Here is a 20,992-nt window from a genome sequence, read left to right as displayed (position 1 = left end):
GGAACTGAACAGAAGCTGGGATTGCACAGAATTGGAGGCCCACTTGCACTCAAAAGCACAGCAGTACAAATAATCATAAATCTAGGTTATTATGCAATCATTCGTGCTGTTTCCCTCCACCACGCATATAGACAATTAAGAGTCAAGGAGGGGGCACCTGACTGGCTCAGTTGGTGGAGTACTCAACTCTCGATCTCAAAGTTGTGAGTTGGAACCCCACATTGGATATAGAAAATACTTTAAAAAATAAAATCTTAAGAAAAAAATAAGTAGGTAGAACTGAAAGACTGACAGCTTGCCCTGAGCCCAGGGAGACTAAGAAGAATCAAAGCTCACATTACCAATTCCAAACAGCCTCCCAAAACCTCCTATAATTATAGGCATTAGTGTCAAAACAGGATCCAGGTATATTGTCTTTTTTATCATTTTACTCACTAAGAAGCAAGCAAAGGACAACAGCTGCCTTTGAATTAATGCCTTAAATTCCACCCTCCCCAGGAAAACAAAGACTATAATGTAAGGGACAATCCCACTAAGCAGCTTGGCAGGGAGTCCAGTCTTATTCATTTTCTTTTTTTGGGAGGGAGAGTCTGAAACACACCAGCTTCCCACCTACAGTGAATAGCACCCCATTGTTATGTAAGTAATAACACCTTCAAGGGAAGTACTGTATGGAAATACAAAAATAGTAAGACAGTCAGATATTCCAATTTTACCTTTTTATAAACATTTTAAAAATATATTATTACAAATATAATGAAACCAGAAACATATCTATCTAGGAACTGTCTCTGGTCAGTTCTTTCCCCTCTGTAAAATGGAGATTAAAAGTTGCTCTCCAAGGTGCCTGGGTGGCTTAGTCAGTTAGGTGTCTGCCTTCAGCTCAGGTCATGATCCCACGGTCTTGGGATCGAGCCTCCTGTTGGGCTCCCTACTCAGGGGAGAGCCTGCTTCTCCCTCTCCGTCCTGCTCAAGCTCTCTCTCTCTCTCTCTCTCAAATAAATAAAGTCTTTAAAAAAAAGTAAAAAAATTAAAGTTGCTCTCTTACATCTACTACCTGCCTTAGTAAGATATGTTCTGTTGACATACAAAATTTCCTCAGTTTTCCTGTGATGGAAAAATTGCATGTCTGATTCAGTTAAATAACTATTTGTTAGATAGTTAATATCTATTGTCATCTGGTTAGAGATTCTATTCTTACTTTCCTTCAAGGGATTGTCTGTAACGGTGATATGATCAGCCCCTGGGGTAATATTCCCTGATCCTCAGGTTGCTTTGCACCTGCGGTTTGCCTTTTGTCAGAGGTGGGCGTGCGGAAAGGCAGGTGGGGAGAAGGGGGGTGAGAATTAAAGAATTTATTTCTCATGTGAATGGGAGGAGACCTTTACTCCACCTCCTGAAAAACTCCATTAAAAGCTATTGCTGCCCCTGGACAGCTACAGAACAGGTTCATCAGCAGGGAGCCAGCATGGCCAGTAAGTCCAAATTTATTGACTATATTGACGAAGCTTTGGAAAAATCAAAAGAAACTGCACTTTCTCACTTGTTTTTCATTCATCAGGGGATTCCGTACCCAATCACCATGTGCACCTCAGAAACTTTCCAGGCCTTGGACACCTTTGAAGCCAGAAGTGATGACATAGTGCTCGCATCTTATCCAAAGTGTGGTAAATGACAAATCATTTTCTACCAGGGCACTTTTTCATAGTGAGTAGGTTGCACAGGGTCCTAGGCAAAGGTTGGGGAGGAGGGCAGTTCATCTCTGCATGAAGCTAGCCAGAAAGCAGTGGGGAGGATGATCAAGATGGTTAAGAGCATAACTTGTGGAGTCAATAATGAGAACTGCTAGACTTAGAAACCTTGGTGTCTGAGGGAGGAGGTCTGCTGAATGATGGATGTAGAAAGTATGCATGGTGGGGCTAGCTACCAGAAAGATGAATGCAGGAAAGTCCATTTGCTATCAAGCACTGAGAGCAATAATCGTTTTCATCTTGATTCTTGACTAAAGGCAAAAGCACACCCATGTCTATAATGCCTATGACGATTTCCACGTAATAGAATATTTTTCAGGATCAAACATCATCCATCCTTTAGTTTCGCAAACCAGCTTTGCATGGTGATTCACTAATGGGAGAGGAGACATTAAGAATCTAAATTCTCCTATTTCACACAATCTCACAATCCACTTTTGATTTTTTTAACTTATTTCATCTCTAAGTGCTTATTGAAGCCATCTTCATTTGATATTTTCCTGTTAATCGATGCTGGGTTTTCATAAAATCAAAAATATCTGTACTCCTATATAAAATATTCATTAGTGTAAGAGGAAATAATACATGATATGCAATAAGCAATCATTTCTATAACATAACAGTGTTCTGTAAGGAACATGTTATGGATTCAAGCAGTATTGCCACTTGTTAAAGGAAAAATCTGCAAAATAAGATAAATTTTGTACTAATGTAAGCAAGAAGTGCTGTTTTCTGCAAAACTCTGTTTCCTCCCACAGCCCAGTTTATTTCAGATGCAGAAGAACTGATTGTTCATACCACAGGATGGTTGTAGGTTCCACCCAATTTTTATGATATATATGTGAAAGTAACATGCCTTTGCTAAATCAAGACTCCTGGGGCACCTGAGTGGCTCAGTTGGCTGGACGACTGCCTTTGGCTCAGGTCATGATCCTGGAGTCCCTGGATCGAGTCCCGCATCAGGCTCCCAGCTCCACGGGGAGTCTGCTTCTCCCTCTAACCTTCTCCTAGCTCATGCTCTCTCTCACTGCCTCTCTCTCAATAAATAAATAAAAATCTTAAAAATAAATAAATAAATAAATAAATAAATAAATCAAGACTCCTTAATGATCTTTGATTCTTTGATTTTTCTTTAAGGTTCAAATTGGATTCTCCACATCATTAATGAGCTGATATTTGCTGAATCTAAGAAAAAGTATGAGTATCCAGAATTCCCAATTCTTGAATGTGGGGACCCAGAAAAATACGAGGTTAGTACAAAATAGCCTTTAAATTTATAGTAAATTATCACGGAAAATTTCTTCCATTTGAGGTATCGTTTTAGTTTTGAGTTCAGAAAGTACAGTCCTAATAATTGGGCAGCTTATTTTGTGCTCACCATATACTCCCAGCACTTTTCAAGGATGACCTCATTTCATGGCAAAATAACCTCATCACCAAATGACAAAAGGCAAAACTGTTAGAAACTTAACCAACGTCAAGGGGCTAATAAATGGCAGGGCCAAGATTTGAACCCAAGTTTTCCAATTAGCACTTCTTAACCTCTATAAGAGGTTAAAAATATATATAGACAGCCTACTTGTAAAAGAAAAAATAGGAGGGAAAGCAAGCCGAGAAACCTGAAGAAAAATTAAAACCAGAGTTGCTTGCCTGGCTCACTGGGTACAGTATGTGACTTCTGATCTCAGAGTTGTAAGTTTGAGCCCCATTTGGGTATAGAGATTACTTAAAAAATAAAATCTTAGGGGCTCCTGGGTGGCTCTGTTGGTTAAACATCCAACTCTTGGATTTGGCTCAGGTCATGATCTCAGGGTCTTGAGGTTGAGCCCAGGTCTGTCTTGGCACTCAGCATTGAGTCTGCTTGTCTCTCTCCCTGCCCTGACACCCGCCCGGCCCTCCCTGCACCCCACCCCCACCGCCTCACACATGCTTTTGCACTTTATCAGAGAAGTAAAATCTTCATTTAAAAAAAATCTTAAAGGGCGCCTGGGTGGCTCAGTGGGTTAAGCCGCTGCCTTCAGCTCAGGTCATGATCTCAGGGTCCTGGGATCGAGCCCCGCATTGGGCTCTCTGCTAAGCAGGGAGTCTGCTTCCCTTCCTCTCTCTCTGCCTGCCTCTCTGCCTGCTTGTGATTTCTGTCTGTCAAATAAATAAATAAAATATTTAAAAAAAAATCTTAAGTAAATAAATGTAAAAGCAAAATCTTTTTTAAGAAATTGAAATGAAAAAAAGCTTTGTCTCTGAAGATGGAGACTTGGGTGGAATGCCATAGGAGGGTTCTTCTAAGGCCCAGATCATCCTGCCTTCAGTTTATGTCAGCAGTCCCCAGACTTTTCCTAATAAGACATTACCTTTGATGTCCCTGCCTCCATGATGACTCTAGTGTGTGTGTGTTGGGGGGGGCGGGGGAGATGGAAAAGGATCAAGTAGTAGCTGAGAGAGTAAGTCACTGGTGTGTGTAAACATTCTAACAGGTCATCCTGCCTGTTCTAATTCACCTTACCACATGTTATCATTCACTTTATCAGTAAAACTAAGTGGGGCTTGGGTGTGAGACAGGATACTCTGGTTCCTGCTAGGGAAGGCAAGAAAAGGGTGGGAGGAAGGATCTGCCTCAAGACTTCAGCGCTTGGACAGGACAGGTGAGAGTCAGACCATCGCCAGCCCTACCTAGATACACCAGAAATGCATTTGGGACGGGAAGGCTGTATTCAAGGAGGAACCACAATCTCAGCAAAATTTTGAGACGTGTTTACTACCAAGACTCCCAACTACCAAGCAGACAGAAGAACTCAGTTACTAAGAAATAAATTATTGGATTGGGACTTAGAAAGTGGTTTCTGGAAAATGACAGAAACACTTGGCATGATGACAAACATAAGCTGAGAAGTTGGATTTTATGTGGAAGAAAGTCATTTCCATGGATCGGGCTAAAGTCGCAGAAAATCATATGCAAATGAGATGTGTAGGGACTTAGGGGAGGGGGGGCTGGAGTGGGAGGTAAATGTGCTCCTGCCCATGGTAAGGTAAGCCATCCTGCTTGTGGCTGACTGCCCCCAGATGTGGGCAGTCAGGACTGGCTCAGGATGTGTGGACAGGAGGCTTAAGAAGTTTTTTCCTAGGTAAGAAACGATGGGCCAGTGAAAAGCCCCACTGGTTTCTCCTGTCCAGACCACTGCGTAACATTTTTTCTAAAGAGGGTGTTTAGCATCAACTTTACAATTTATGCTAACATATCCCCAGTTTTCCAATTTTTTTTTTTTTTAAAGTAAACTCTACACCAGAAGTGGGGCTTGAACTCACGACCTGGAGATCAAGAGTTGCATGCTCTGACTGAGCCAGCCATGCACCTCCATTTTAAAATGGAAATCAGTAAGAAGACAAGCTTTACTTAACACCTATTCACTTTACAGAAAACTTTCCTAAAATACATATATTTTCCTGTACCTGGCTATCTTAGTTGGTGGAGTGTGCAACTCTTGATATCAGGGTTGTGGGTCAGCATAGAGATTACTTAAAAAAATAAATAAAATAAAATAAACATACAGTCTTTATGCTGCTTATAGTTTGGCCATATCACATTTTCGTCAATGTTTTATTATATGCATAGCAGTTTTGTTACAGTTATTTCTCACTTTCTCCCTGGATATTTTTCTAATCCTTTTAGGAACTTTACCATTTCTCATATGTCTTTTTGTGATTTTTGGCCGTGCAGTGTAGGGGAAACAGCGTACTATAACTTAATCTGAAAATTACCATCTATGTGATTTTGTACAAAGCACTTAAAACCTCAAAGCCTATTGTTAATCTCTAAAATGGGGGTTATAACACCTACCTGAGAGGATTGCTGTAAATGAATCTAAAAGTGACATTCAAAACTAATGATGTAAATCAAGTATTATGACTATTAATCACCATTTGAGCCCATATAATTGACTTACATTGGCTTTTTTATTTTTAGAACTTTTTTTTATGTTTTGCCCTTGCTTGAGTTGGGATCTCCACTAAATTTTTACAGAACAATTGGCTACAAATATCTAAATATCATTTTATCACTGAAATAATGTGACCAAGCAGTGAGTGACCTCTACAAGTATGGAAATAAACTTGAAACTTTAGCCCATATAACATACTAAAGGCCTGATTTTAAGACAAAACCCACTGGCAGATTAAACAGATCAATTCATTTCTTAAATTATCAGTAAAAGTAGATACATACACACAAAGAATCAGTTATTGAGTCCTTACACTGACAAGATTTTCTCTTGTAAAATATTTCTCAGATAGTTAAGTGACTATGCATTTTCAGGTTCTGTTGGGATATTTGAGTGGAAATTTTTTAAAAATTATTTATTTGTTTATTTGAGAGAGAGGGAGAGCATGAATGGAGGAAGAGGAAGAGGAAAAAGCAGGCTCCCTGATGAGGAGGGAGCCCAACTTGGGGTTTGATCCCATGACCTAGCGATCATGACCTGAGTTGAAGGCAAATGCTTAACCGGTTGAGCCACCCAGGTGTCCCTGGAATATTTTTGGTTAAAAAAAAAAAAAATCTAGATATTAAAAAAAAAGTTTGGAGGAGCTATGGGAAAACGTGACTATTTCTGTTAAAAACCTTGAATATAGAAGAGAGCCAAATTAACTCAAGAGTAGACCGCAGATTATGAGCTGTCTTGAACAAAAAGAATTTGGTGTGATTGTGAGAAAAGGTAAACTTTTCAAAAAAAGACCAAAAAATAAAAATAAAAAGATAAAAGATAAACCAGATCCTACAAGGACTTCCAAAAGGATGATTTAAATTATTTGTTTATGGTTTTTTCCATTCCTTGCCTCCACAAAGTAAGAAAACAAAAAAAATAAAAACTGGGAGAAGAGTGGCACCTGGGTGGCTCAGTCAATTAAGCATCTGAGTCTTGATTTCAGTTCGGGTCATGATCTCGGGGTTGTGAGACTGAGCCAAGCCCACCCCCCATCCAAACCTCCCCCACCCCCACACACAGGGCTCCGCGCTGGAGGTGAAGCTGCTTAAGATGCTCTCTCCCTCTGCCCTTCCCCCTGTGCACAAGCACATTCTTCCTTTCTCTCTCTCTAAAACAAAACAAAACAAAAAAATTCTGAGGAGGAACTGAAGAAGACACAAGGACATAGTGGTCCTTGAAACTACCATTCAAATACTACACTTAAGAGTGATTGACCATAAGACACACCCACACTTTCACTTTATTGTGTATATTTTTAAGAGAATGAAACAGTTCCCATCACCAAGGATTTTGGCAACTCACCTCCATTATGACAAATTACCTGGGTCCATCGTCAAGAATAAAGCCAAGGTGAGTGTCATTCTTACTCATATGTCAGTTTGAAGTATTTAACGTCTAAGATATTGCCTTTCTGGGCTATGTGATTAAGTTCCTATCTTACAGAATTTTAATAAATGAAGTGTGAGATTTAGTATTTCTTCTGTTGTTTCTTCAGATTATATTAGCTATAGTTTCATGCAAAGCAAAGGTGTTTTCAGCTAGGATATAAAACATATACCTAGTATTAAACATATTTTAAATCTGTTTTATAGTGAATAGATTTCAGAATCCCACTAAGATATTTAGAGTGTTTAACAAGAGAGTACAATCTAGGAAAACAAGCGGAAGGGTTTGCTGTTGCTGTTGCTGTTCTTTCTGGTGAGCATTATTTTCCTGAGGTCTGAAACAATTTTATTTCTGAATTTCACATATAATAGCAAACTTCATGTCATGTATATGTAACTACAGATGCTTTGGTCACTCTTATTCTTTTGGATCTTCTCCCACCAAACTCTGAACATTATTTTCATTTTCCTTAATATTATTTTGCAACTTTTACTTTGCAATTTAACTTTCCAGATCATGTCCTGTGATTATTCTAATGAGCTTCCTCTTTTTTCCTTTTTGATGTCTTCTCTATGTGCCTTTTTACAAAGTTCATTAGCAGAAATTCTCTACTACAACATCGATCTGCTTTTTCTTCTTTTTTCTCCCCTTTCCCTAAATTTCCCCACCTGCTACCCCCTCTTCCTCAATTTCTTCTTGTCATTCTTCCTCTTTTTGTTAACGAAATTAAGTTGTGTACAAAAATATACAATGATATTGCTCACCCCTTCACTTTTCCAAGGTTCAAAACATAGACCTGAATAAATTAACTTAATTTTCTCTCCCTAGATATTGGTGATATTTCGAAACCCTAAAGATACGGCAGTATCTTTTTTCCATTTCCACAATGACGTCCCTGATATTCCAAGCTATGGCTCTTGGGATGAATTCTTCAGACAGTTCATGAAAGGACAAGGTATAGCTGTTGGCAAAAGAATTCTTACTTCAACAGGTGACCCCATTAAGAACAAAAAATCAATTGTGTTTTACAGTGAAGAAAGATCATGGAGGATCCAGGAACCAAAAAGTTGCTTTTAAATGAAGTTTTATAGCACCAAACAATAATACATTAGCGTTTTTAAAAATAATTTGGGCAGGGCGCCTGCGTGGCTCAGTGGGTTAAGCTGCTGCCTTCAGCTCAGGTCTATCTCTCTCTCTGCCTGTCTCTCTGCCTACTTGTGATCTCTGTCAAATAAATAAATAAATAAAAATCTTAAAAAATAATAATAATAATTTGGGCAATTCACATGTTGACTATGAGTAGGGGGTAGGCATAGAACAGACATGGGACAGGGGTACCTGGCTGGCTCAGTAGAGCATGTGACTCTCATATCCATTAGATCACAATCTAATCTTGGGTTGTGAGTTCAACCCCATGTTGGGGATAGAGATTACAAAAAAAATAAAAATAAAAAAAAATAAAAACTTAAAAAAAATAATAATAAATTTAAAAATCTAAAAACCCCTCACCTAAGATATTCATCTGCCAGAGAGGAAATCAGCTTTGATAGACCATGTTGATGTTTTACCTCCGCCTATTGCTAGCTGCAACTTTGGAAGTACCTACTGACGCTCCAGGTACTGAAGTAGGTGTTGTATGTGCACAATTTCTTTTAAGACCACAACAAACTATAAATAAGGCACAGATGAGAAAACTAATAAAAAAAGTTAAATCACTTGTCAGTGGTCCCACTGCTTGTAGGTACCAGTGAATACTCCCATGGGTACAGTGGCCAGAGATGAAAGATGCCTTCTCTAACTGGTGGTTCTCTTGAGTATGAGTAGAAGGCAGAATTAATGCCAGATGATCCTAGAAGGGAAGCTGTTGACAGGTCACTCCAAGAAGACCACTTTTGAAGGTGACCAGCCCAGCAACCACATGCACGCACACGGGGGGCATTCAGTACTGGCCCCAAAGCAGAGAGGAAGTATGGGGGTTGGGGTGTAGGAGAGAAAAAATAGTGCACGAAAGGTGCTTAGGAAGTACCCCAAAGAAAGCGTAGTTTGTCTGGGAACCGCTCACCGAGACTGGATGGAGGAGGCAGTTACGGCATGTCTGAAACTGCGCCCCACTGATAACACGAGAGGACGTTTAATGATGAGAAAGCTGTCATAACTGGAACAATATATCATAGGGATAGGGAATCTTTGTGGCTCTGTACGTTCAGCCTAATTATTTGACTGACAATGATAAAATGTGCTGGGCTTAACTTGAATAAAATTTCTGCCTTACAAACTTGTTAAATTCAACTTATGGAGGAAGCTCAACATACTGGGAAATATACAGGATTTGGAATGAGAGGTCTGGATTGGGCTTCATCGCTTATTACTATAATAAGTATTATATTATAGAATATATAATATAATTATGTATTAATTACTATATATTTATATATTATTACTATATATTAATTACTATACTATAATTAATTAATATATACTATATGTTAATTATATTAATTATATATTTATAATTAGTGATTAATTACTAATTATTTATTATTATACTGATACTAAATACTAATTATTATTAATTAATAAATAGTAATTAATACTAGAGAGAATAAAATAGTTACCACTTACTGAGCAATTACTACATGCCAGGCACTGTATGCTATCCCTAGAATACATTTTAAAATTTCATTTCTCCTAAGGATGCCACAAGGATAAATACTATTACTGTTCCCATTTTATAAAGATGGAAATAGAGGGGGCACCTGGGTGGCTCAGTGGGTTAAAGCCTCTGCCTTCAGCTCAGGTCATGATCTCAGGGTCCTGGGATCGGGCCCCACATGGGGCTCTCTGCTCAGTGGGGAGCCTGCTTCCTTGCCCCCGCCCGCCTGCCTTTCTGCCTACTTGTGATCTCTGTCAAAATAAATAAATAAAATTTAAAAAAAAAGATGGAAATAGAGGCATAAGAATGTCACGCAGCCATTAAGTAGCAGAGCTAGAACTGTTTTAATTAATTAATTTTTAAATTTAAATTCAATTAATTAACATATAATGCATTATTAGTTTCAGAGGCTGAGATCAGTGATTCATCCTGCTTACCCAGTAAGCAGAGCTAGAACTGAAACCCAGGTTCAAATCACTCATGCCTGGGTGCTTTTGAGCAAGACATTTGATTGCTGTAGACTTTGGTTTCCTTACTTCTAAGGTACAGATAAGAGCATCTGACCCACAGGAAGTGGGACAGGATAGCATTTTGCTTGGCAACACTAGTTCTTGTGTCAGACAGATGTCGAAAGATGACAATACCCGTAAAGTACTAACCACGTCACCTTGAGGTGTTTACTTAGATTCTCTGGGTTTCTATTTCCCCATCAACAAAATAGGTCTAAAAATTGTACCTCTCACATTGGATTGCTTTAAAGACTGAAGGCTAAAATGTATCAATCAATAGTGCATTTGGAAGAATAGAAAACCTGACCCACAGTGGCCTAAACATATTAGGTTTTATTTTTCTCACTAAACAATAAGGGTAGGCAACAGCTTCAGCTGCCCAGTGATGTTGGGCCAACACCTCTGACATTCCCATGGCCTCTCCCTTGCGCCTTTTGCAACATACTCTCAAGTGGGCTAGTGCCCCTCCAAGCATCTCCTTCAGCTCATGAAGAGGACTCATCAAGACAGCAACGGGTTTGCTAGAAACCTTCCAGCAGACTCCTGCTTGTGTCTTGCTGGCCAGAACCATGACCCGTGACCAACCACAGCTCTAAGGGCGGCTGAAAAACAGGAGCCCAAAGCCTCACAATTGGCTTAGACCCAAGTAATCAGAGTTTGGGTAGCAACAAAAAAGGAAGTGTATTGGATATTGGGTATGAAACTTACAGTGTTTACCACAACAAAGAAAACATGTAGTAACAGCCTGGCTCAAAGCAAGGGCTTCATGATAATGATGAAAATGAAAATAATTATGAGAATATTGCTATTATTAATGATATAGCAATAATGGCTAAAATTTGTTGAGTGGGTACTGTGAATCAGGTGCTGTTTTAAGCATTTAGTATGTGTTCATTTATTTAAACCTCCTAACAACCCCATTTTACAGATGAAGAAAGTGAGGTACAAAGGGGTTTAGGGAGTTGCTCAAAGTCACACAGTTAACAAGCAGCACAGCTCACCAGTGTCCACATCTGCACTGTCCAGTATGGGAGCCACTAGCTACATGTGACAACTGAGAACTTGAAATGTGACAAGTACAATCTAAGAATTACATTTTAACTTTTATTTAATTTGAATGAGCTTCAATTTAAACCTAAAAACAGATACTCAATTTACTTATTAGAAACTTTTAAATAAGTTTGGTACACCTTGAGTGTATGAATCTATTTTTTCAACCAAAGTTTTAAAAAATCTGAAAATTTATCAAGTATTTTTTATTCAAATTGAGAATTCTCGTTCAAATTGAGATACTCTCTAAATGTAAAATACCCACTGGTTTTTGGAAGCTCTTAGAATATACAAAACGAAGTGTGGTGTTTTCTTGATAACTTTTTATATTGATTACATTTGGAAATGATAATATTTGGGATATATTTGGTTAAACAAAATATGAAAATTAATTTCACTGTGTCTTTTTTTTTAAGATGTATTTATTTATTATATATAGAGAGAGCACATGAGTGGGAGGAGTAGGAGGTAGGGAGAGAGAATCTGAAGTGGACTCCAGGGCTAGGGGTGCTGGGTCTCACAACTCTGAGATCGTGACCTGAGCCAAAATCAAGAGTTGGTCATTCCAACGACTGAGCCACCCAGGCACCCCATTTTTTGCTTTTCTTAATGTTTTTTTAAAATTACAGATGTTGGGGTGCCTGGGTGGCACAGTCAGTTAAGCATTGGACTCTTGGGTTTGGCTAAGGTCCTGATCTCAAGGTCATGAGATCGAGCCCCACAGAATCTGCTTCAGATTTTCTCTCCCTATCCCTCTGCCTGTCCCACTTGTGCACTCTCTTTCTAATAAATACATCTTCAGAAATAAAATAAAATTACAGATGTGGTTTGCATTAAATTTCTATTGGGCAATGCTGATCTAGACAACATCTGTCTCATCATTTCTTTCTTTCTGGCACTATCTGTCAGTTTCCATGTATCATTCACTATTTCTGAATTATTTTATTTACCTAACCATGAATATCTGACAGTTTTTAATCAAACCACTTTTGCAACTTGCTTAGTTGTGTTATTATTGATGATAATAAAATGATTAGAAATCTCAAGAAAGGAATGGTTTATGCAATTCTTTTGGAGGAGGGATTTGTGATAACAAACATCATGTTTGAGTGGTGTCTGGGTGGCTCAGTTGGTTAAATGTCAGACTCTTGATTTTGGCTCAGGTCATTATCTCAGGATCATGAGATCAAGCTCCTCATGAAGCCCCTTGATGGGGCTCTGTACTCTGCAAGGAGTCTGCTTCTCTCTCTTTCTCTCTCTCTCTCCCCCTCTCTCTGGCCCTCCCCCCATTGGCATGTGCTCTTCCAAAAACAAATAAATAAATCTTAAAAAAAAAAAATCTCGGGGTGCCTGGGTGGCTCAGTGGGTTAAGCCACTGCCTTCAGCTCAGGACATGATCTCAGGGTCCTGGGATCGAGTCCCACGTTGGGCTCTCTGCTCAGCAGGGAGCCTGCTTCCCTCTCTCTCTCTCTCTCTGCCTGCCTCTCTGCCTACTTGTGATCTCTCTCTGTCAAATAAATAAATAAAATATTTTAAAAAATCTTTTTTGAGCATATACACATATGTATAGTTTATATTTTAGAGCATAAAATTAACCATCTTTCATTTTAACCTCAGTTATTTAAAATTCTTTAAGAATTTTTTTCCTGTGTTTTTAGTTTCTTGGGGAAGTTATTTTGATTTTGCCATTAATTGGAACAAACATCTTGATGATGAAAATGTTAAGTTCATATTATACGAAGACCTGAAAGAGGTGAGATTATGAGTATTGACATTCTATAGAAAAATTTCTTATAAAATAAACATAGAGCACTTACTTTTAACGTCCAGCTGTGTGAATATTGTATTCAATTTAAAGAAAGAGTATTCCAGATATGTGGGACAGTGCTAGGGAAAAAAATACAATGTGTAGGGGCTTAGGTTCTTTATTTAACAGAAACAAAGTAATGCTTAGCAACTTATTACTAAGAGGGGCTGCTTTATTTTCCTGCTGAGATAGCAGGAAATGGCAGAAATAATAGGTAGGTTTAAGAATAAGAATGACAAGAATAATAGGTAGGTTTCAGTTGAGATTTAACTGAACATGCATTTGGCCGTGAATTGGATCTTTCCATATGATCTTATTTTTAAAATTGTTTATTCATGAATTGTTATTCATGAGCATTTAGTGAATGAGTGATTAGCATTGTTCTAGGTCCTTGTGATACGTCAATAAGCAAATCAGTAAGTTCACTGCCCTGGAGAAGCTTACCTTCTAACTGAAGAAGGCAGGGAGAGAGAAAGAGAAATAATAAATATAATTTTTTTTAATGTTTATAATATGTGGGAGAAAAGAAATGTCATAGCTGATTAAGGAAAACTGGAAATGCTAGGTAGCGGTGGGGAATTGGGATGTTGGACAGATCCCAGTATAAATAGGGTAGATCTTTTGAGCAAAGATCTAAAGAAGAGAGGGAGTGAGCCAAGTGGTAACTGGAATAAGAGCTTTCCAGGCATACAGAATCAACTGGAGTGAAGGTCCTGAGGTAGAAGTGTTCCTGGCATCGTTAAGTGACATGAAGGAGGTGAATGAGGCTGGGTCATTAGGGGTGAGCCTGAGGAGATTAACCAATGAGAACAGAGGCAACGGAATGAGGTAGAGTGAAGCATGGGAATCATGTGGCATGCCATTGAAATCCTTTGGCTTTTACTGAGTGAAAGGGGAAGCCACTGCAGAAGTCCAGCAGAAGACTGATAGGAGTTGATGTATTTTTAATAGGTTCATTCTGATTGCTGCATGACAACGTACTAGAAGAGAAGCAAAGACAGTGTAGTGAAACCATGAGGAGAGTACTGCAGTAGTCCAAGCAAAGGAAGATGGTGGCTCAGGCCAGAAGGGGCAGTGGCAGTGATAAGTGGTTGAATTCTAAATATATGTTGGAGAAGAGCTAATAGGATTTGTTTCTAGACTGCACAGGAGAAAGAGTGAAGAGAAAAAGAGAAATCAGGGCGCCTGGGTGGCTCAGTGGGTTAAAGCCTCTGCCTTCAGCTCAGGTCATGATCCCAGAGTCCTGGGAGGAAGCCCCACATCAGGCTCTCTGCTCGGCGGGGAGCCTGCTTCTCTTCCTCTCTCTCTGCCTGCCTCTCTGCCCACTTGTGATCTCTGTCTGTCAAATAAATAAATAAAATCTTAAAAAAAAAAGAGAGAGAGAAATCAGATAAGACTCTAATATTATTGGCTTGACCAACTGAGAGGATTGAGTTGTCATCATTTGAGTAGGAGATGCCAGCAGGTGAAAGCGGGATAGTGGGAGAGATCAGGGTTTTGGTGTTAGCTTAGTCTGAGATGCTTATCAGTCATCCGAATGGAGAGGTCAGGTAGGCAATTGGGTATAAAAGTCTTGAATGAAGAGAGTTCTGGGCTGTACATCTAAATTTGGCACATGGATGGTATTAAAGCTGTGAGATTACAAACCCATGTATGTATGTATACAGATGGAGAAGAGAAGAAGACCAAGTACTGAGCCCTGGAGTTCCCCATAGAGAGAGCTTGGGAAACAGAAAGAATCAGCAAAGGAGAAAGAGGAGGGGCTACTGAGGCAGAGGGGAAGCCAGGGTCCCAGAAGTCCAGTGAAGAAAGTATGTTAAAAAGAAGGGAGTGTGTCAGATGCCTCCTAGTGGAAGTGAGTTCTTAACACCAGTCTCCCCTGACATTCTTATCAAAGGAAAGTATCACTGAACCGGTCCCTTTGGTTGATAGAGTGCATCTATTCGACATGAAAGAACATACCAATTTAGTCTGTTCTCCTTCTAGAACAGACTCCTTCTAGAATAATGTTTCTAAAACTTGTGTTCTGTGGAATGTCAGTGTTGCCCGGATGTTAATAATTCTTGCTTAGAGTTCAAACTGATTTGGAAACTGTTAGACCTCTGGGAATTTATGTTGCAAGATGGCATAGTAAAGATTGGGAGATCCAATAGGAAAAGCAAGCAAACAAAAAGGTTATCTTTTTTTAACCAAAAGGATTCCAAACTTAATTGGACCTCAGCTCTTCAACCTCCTTTTTTTTTTTTTCCATGAAACATCTATAACTACCTTAAAGTAAATTAGTGTTCTGTAGAATACAGTTTAAGAAACTGTCCTAGGAGATTCATGAATCTTCATTGGTCAGCAATACTGTTGAGGGGGTTCACGATTTACAAGTGTATTTAGACAAGATACATTTCAAGACTCCCTCTAGTTTTTATGATTCTAAAAATTAGACTTTCCTGATGGAATTAAACATAGGATTCAAAAGAAAAGAGAATTGGAATGATCACGTACAATTACATTAATTTCCTCACCTCTTCTAGACGGGTGCTTTTTTGTAAAGTGAATATCACCTAGATTCTTACCTTCTACTTAATGTTTACCATCATTATTTATATCCTGAAGAGTTCAGGAAGAGTCATACATTGGAACTACAAAGGATGGGGCTCCTGGATGGCTCAGTGGGTTAAGCCTCTGCTTTGGCTCAGGTCATGATCTTAGGGTCCTGGGATAGAGCCCCGCATCGGGCTCTCTGCTCAGTGGTGAGCCTGCTTCCCCCACCCCCTCTGCCTGCCTCTCTGCCTACTTGTGATCTCTCTCTCTCTGTCAAAAAAATAAATAAAATATTTAAAAAAAAAAAGAAAGTACAAAGGAAAATCGATACGGAATATGATGTAAGGCTATCTTGAATATTGATACAGAAGTAACAGAAGTCTAAAGATTGTGAGATAAAAAGATGAGTTAGAGTGCTAAGCTTAATCTATTCTGGCTAAGAAGCCTGTTTTTGCTATGGCACAATTCCCATAGAAGGAAGTTTATCCCTGAAAATTTTGTTTTCAGAACCTGGCTGCTGGAATAAAACAAATTGCTGAGTTCTTTGGATTCTCTTTAACGGGGGAGCAGATTCAAACCATCTCAGCCCAGAGTACCTTCCAAGTAATGAGAGCCAAGTCCCAGGAAACGCATGGTGCTATTGGTCCGTTTCTATTCCGCAAAGGTAAAGCCACACTGGTTTCTGGGACACGGGTCAATCTGCATGTTACAGGAAATCCACATCACTAGACCTTAAGTTAAGACAGGATTTCCTTTTTCTCTCCTGAACTAGACTGGAACGTCCAAAATATCTAAAATCTCTTAGTGTACTCAGCTCCTTCTGCCTTTCTGCTTGTCACTTTGTGATGGCAAGACAGAAGCCATTAGGATTGTTTTATTAAAATAAAAAGGGAGTAGCAAGAGACAGAGAATCATGTACACCTCATTGGCCACCTCTGGCAGCACTGTTGGCTGGGAACTGTGATTTTTTTTTTTTTTTTAAGGTGGGCACATTATTACCAAATTAAAATCAGGGTTTTGTTAATAAGAAGGGAGGAGATAATGAGTATTGGATAAGCAACTAGCTATCTCTGTCACTTGAAGATTTTACTAAATTTCGTTAAAGCATTCTAATTTCTTATGGAAATTTATGGTAATACAGCTAAGGGATTACCAGGTCCTTTTATTGCATATATAATGAAACTATAAGGTGACTTAGAGGCAACACATATCACAATGACAACTGTCATTTATCAGGCATCTACCATCTGTTAGACCTTTTGCTGGGCATAAATTTTATAGCAAAAAAAAAGATATTAATTCCTTAATTTTACAAATGTGGGCATCAAAACTCAGGGATATTAATTTGTCCATTGTCACAAAGCTAATGATCAGTGGAATCAGGATTTGAACGTATGTTTACTTGACTCTACTATACTTTATCGAATGAAGATCCATTTAAAATCCCCACTGTGAATGGAACATTGAATATAAATCTGACTTTGATTTGATTCCTGACATTATTCTCGATTTTTATGCCTTGTTTGATAAACTATAAAGGAGGGGGAAAAATAGAATGTTTCTGTACATTGTTAATCAAGCACTATTCGAACAGAAAAATTCTAAAATAAAGTAATAATTTAAAAATGTTATAATAGTCTTTGTAGAAAATTCAGAAAGCACAGGAAAATTTGAAAAAGCATTAAAAATTATCCACATTTCTCCCACCAGAGGCATGTTTAACTTTTTTAGCATATTTCTTCCGGCCTTACTCTGTGATCTTTTATGTAGTGGATGACATTTGTAAATAGTTTTGTGTTTTATGTTAATCCCTTCATATATCTAAGCATTTCCTCCTGTCATCAAATCCTCTTTATAAATATACATTTCAAATGGCTATGCAACAAGGAACTTACACCTTCAACCCAAATCACCAAAAGATTCTAAAGAAAGAAGTAACTTCCTTCACTTCTAAGAGCAAAGAGAAAACATATCCTAATCTCAGGCAAAATAACTTCCTGCAAAATTTTCAATAATCTGAGGTTTTCACAAAATCCTGCTGGAAACTGATAACCTCTCAAGGGTTAAAGTATTTAAAAGACTTTACAGAGGGAAAAAAAAAATGACTTTCAAAAAGTGGAAATTTATGTCTCAAAGCTTGAGATGGGGGGGGTGTTGGAGGGGGGAATAGGAGCTCTCTGAAGCCTATCGTCCCCTCAGTGATGTAAAGAGCAAATCACCTCCCATGCCACAGATGGGGAATCCCCAGTGAATATCGTTAATTTTACAAGAGTCTACGTTCATTCTTAGGACTAATTTTCTTGGGGTGCCTGGGAGGCTCAGTGGGTTAAGCCTCTGCCTGCAGCTCAGGTCATGGTCTCAGGTCATGGTCTCAGGGTCCTGGGATGGAGCCCTGCATGGGGCTTTCTGCTCAGCGGGGAGCCTGCTTCCCTCTCTCTCTCTGCCTGCCTCTCTGCCTACTTGTGATCTCTATCTCTGTAAAAAAAAAAAAAAAACAAACAAAAAACAAAACAAAACAAAAAAACTTTAAAAAAATCTTAAAAAAAAAGACCAATTTTCTTCATGTGTCCATTTTCACATTTCAGAGTGAAATGCTGCACTGAAAAATGGTAAAATTGAGATGAAATGGGGTGGGGGATGGGCAAAAGGGGTGAAGGGGCATGGGAGGTACACTTCTCCTGTTATGGGATGAATAAGCCACAAGAATAAAAGGCAAAGAAAGCATTAGGAATGCAGTCAATGGTGTTGTAATGGTGTTGTATACAGGTGACGGAGGGGATCTATACATGTGGTGAGCAGGGCATAACTTAGAGAGTTGTTGAACTCAGGTGTGATACACCTGAAACTAATGTAACACTGTGTGTCACTATACCTAAATAAAAATAAAAATAAAATAAAATAAGAAAGAAGCTCAAAAAAAATCAGGAAAAAATATTCTTTTTTTTTTTTTAAGATTTATTTATTTACTTGGCAGACAGAGATCACAAGTGGGCAGAGGGGCAGGCAGAGAGAGAGGAGGAAGCAGGCTCCCCGCTGAGCAGAGAGCCAGATGCGGGGCTTGATCCCAGGACTCTGGGATCATGACCCTAGCCGAGCCAAAGGCAGAGGCTTTAACCCACTGAGCCACCCAGGCTCCCCAGGAAGAAATATTCTAACAGATATCTGGATCTGTTGTTTTTTGTGTGTTGCAGGTGAAGTTGGCGACTGGAAGAATTTGTTCAGTGAAACTCAGAACCAGGAAATGGATGCAAAATTCAAAGAGTGCTTCGCAGGCACTTCCTTAGGAGCAAAGCTGAAGTATGAATCCTATTGCCAAGCTTGATTTCTGGTTAATGCAGCAAGCGTGGATATTTTATTTTCCTGAATAATAATTAAATTTAAATAATGAAATAGGTTGATCAAATAACCAAATAATGATTATTCAATAACATTTAGATATAAATAGCATGAAATTAATAATACTGAGAACATTTGAAGTTTTTTTTTGTTTTTTGTTTTTTTTTTTTACATTTGAAGTTTTTAAACTCAGACTTGTTTGCTCACTTTTGGAGGAAAGGCCATTTAGCTGTCCAGTGGGGACACTTGTTCATGGGGTTCACCCAAGAGCATAAGCAGATACTATCAGTAACATGCCTAAGTCAGTGTTTGAGTGTACACGAGACAGCCCTCCCAATGAAGCATAATTTTTTGTCTTCTCAGAATAATTCCTCCATCTCTCACTGTGGATCAAAGCACTTGTGGTGGCTATCTCAAACTTACTGTTGGGGAAAATGTAATTCCAACTCGGCACTGAAGTCAGGTGACTCAATCTGTCCTCATATAATTCAAGGAAAATGCATTGCTCATCTACTCTGTGCATGTCCCTGCAGGAGGCCCTATACTATTCCTGGAAGTATGGTGGATTACATAAGCTGAAAACCCTTCCTTCAGAACACCAAGAAAGGCTGGATAAAAATTCTTAAAAATTCTTTTAGGTGATGAGGGCACCTGGGTGGCTCAGTTGGTTAAGCGTCTGCCTTCAGCTCAGGTAGTAATCCCAGGGTCCTGGGATCAAGTCCTGCATGGGGCTCTCTGCTTAGTGTGGAGCCTGCTTCTCCCTCTGCCTGCTGTTCCCCCTGCTTGTACTCTCTCTTTCTGTCAAATAAATTTAAAAAGTCTTAAAAAAAAAAAAAAAAAAGAATCCTCCTCTCCTCTGCTTTCTACTGTAAACCAGTTTGTGTTTGATTTTTATGTTTATTACATCAAAAGCATCCTACCTGATCTAATATTCTAAAAACCACATCTTGGTAAAAAAAAAAAAAAAAAAAAGAAGTCACTTCAATCACTAATTTATTCAATAAATACTTATCGAGTGCCTAATATGTGAAGCCCTGTACTGGAAATGCAATGTTGAGCAAAAACCACACTGTGTCCTTAAGTGTCTAAATAGAAATGAGTTTCTTAAAAAAAAAAAAAAAAGATTTATTTGTTTATATGGGGGACAGGGGCGAAGGAAGAGGGAAAGAGAGAATCTCAAGCAGACTTCCCGCTGAGGGAGGCCCTCACCGCGGGATCTCATGACTCATGAGATCATGACCTGAGCTGAAACCAAGAGTCAGACACCCAACCAACTGAGTCAGCCAAGCACTCCCTCATCTATTTTTTTAATAGATTTATTTATTTATTTATTTATTTAAGAGAGAGAGAGAGAGCGTAGGGGTGCCTGGGTGGCTCAGTGGGTTAAAGCTTCTGCCTTCGGCTCAGGTCATGATCCCACCGTGCATCAAGCCCCGCATCAGGCTCTCTGCTCAGTGGGGAGCCTGCTTTCCCTCTCTCTCTGCCTGCCTCTCTGCCTACTTGTGATCTCTGTCTGTCAAGTGAATAAATAAAATGTTTTAAAAAGAGAGAGTGAGAGAGCGAGAGAGAGAGAGCGAGAGTGCACACAGAGGGAGGGGCCAGAGAAGGAGACAGAATCTTAAACAGACTCCCCACTTAGCACAAAGCCTGACACAGGGCTCAATCCCACGACCCTGAGAGCATGACCCAAGCCCAAACCAAGAGTCAGCCACTTAACTGACTGCACTGGCCTTCTTTCAGTGGACTGGTCTGGGATGTGTCTGGATCAGGTGAGGCTTGATCCAGAGCTCAGCCAAGGACCTGATTCTTAATCTTCACTTCTCAACTCTACTCTCTCAATGTAGGCTCCATCTCCAAGGAGGTTTCTTCTTGTGCAGTACTGGAAACACAAACCACTGTAAGAATGTCGAGCATAAGGAGGTAGTAGGAAACGAAGGCATGTGTGTTGGAAGGGATGGCAGAATGGAAACCAGGAGACTTCTACTGTA

At 39.2% G+C, this 20,992-nt stretch overlaps 2 protein-coding genes across 2 annotated transcripts in view; one reads left to right on the top strand and one right to left on the bottom strand.

The window, feature by feature from the left end:
• The window catches only part of CEBPZOS (CEBPZ opposite strand), a 54,499-nt gene that overhangs the window by 27,411 nt on the left and 6,096 nt on the right, over nucleotides 1-20,992 (bottom strand). The gene's annotated exons all lie outside the window — the stretch shown is intronic.
• Nucleotides 1,469-19,033, top strand: SULT6B1 (sulfotransferase family 6B member 1). Its single transcript, XM_032881911.1, has 7 exons — nucleotides 1,469-1,667; nucleotides 2,889-3,001; nucleotides 6,989-7,078; nucleotides 7,943-8,069; nucleotides 12,985-13,079; nucleotides 16,176-16,332; nucleotides 18,860-19,033. Exons 1-7 carry the CDS (start codon nucleotides 1,469-1,471, stop codon nucleotides 18,988-18,990), a joined length of 912 nt encoding a protein of 303 aa, XP_032737802.1. The 3' UTR covers nucleotides 18,991-19,033.

This window comes from Lontra canadensis, unplaced genomic scaffold (genome assembly GCF_010015895.1).
Source record: "Lontra canadensis isolate GAN:19392208 unplaced genomic scaffold, GSC_riverotter_1.0 scaffold78, whole genome shotgun sequence".
In the NCBI taxonomy this organism is placed as follows: Eukaryota; Metazoa; Chordata; class Mammalia; order Carnivora; family Mustelidae; genus Lontra; species Lontra canadensis.
Note: the sequence above shows the minus strand (reverse complement) of the source record. Positions and strands in the feature narration are given on the sequence as shown.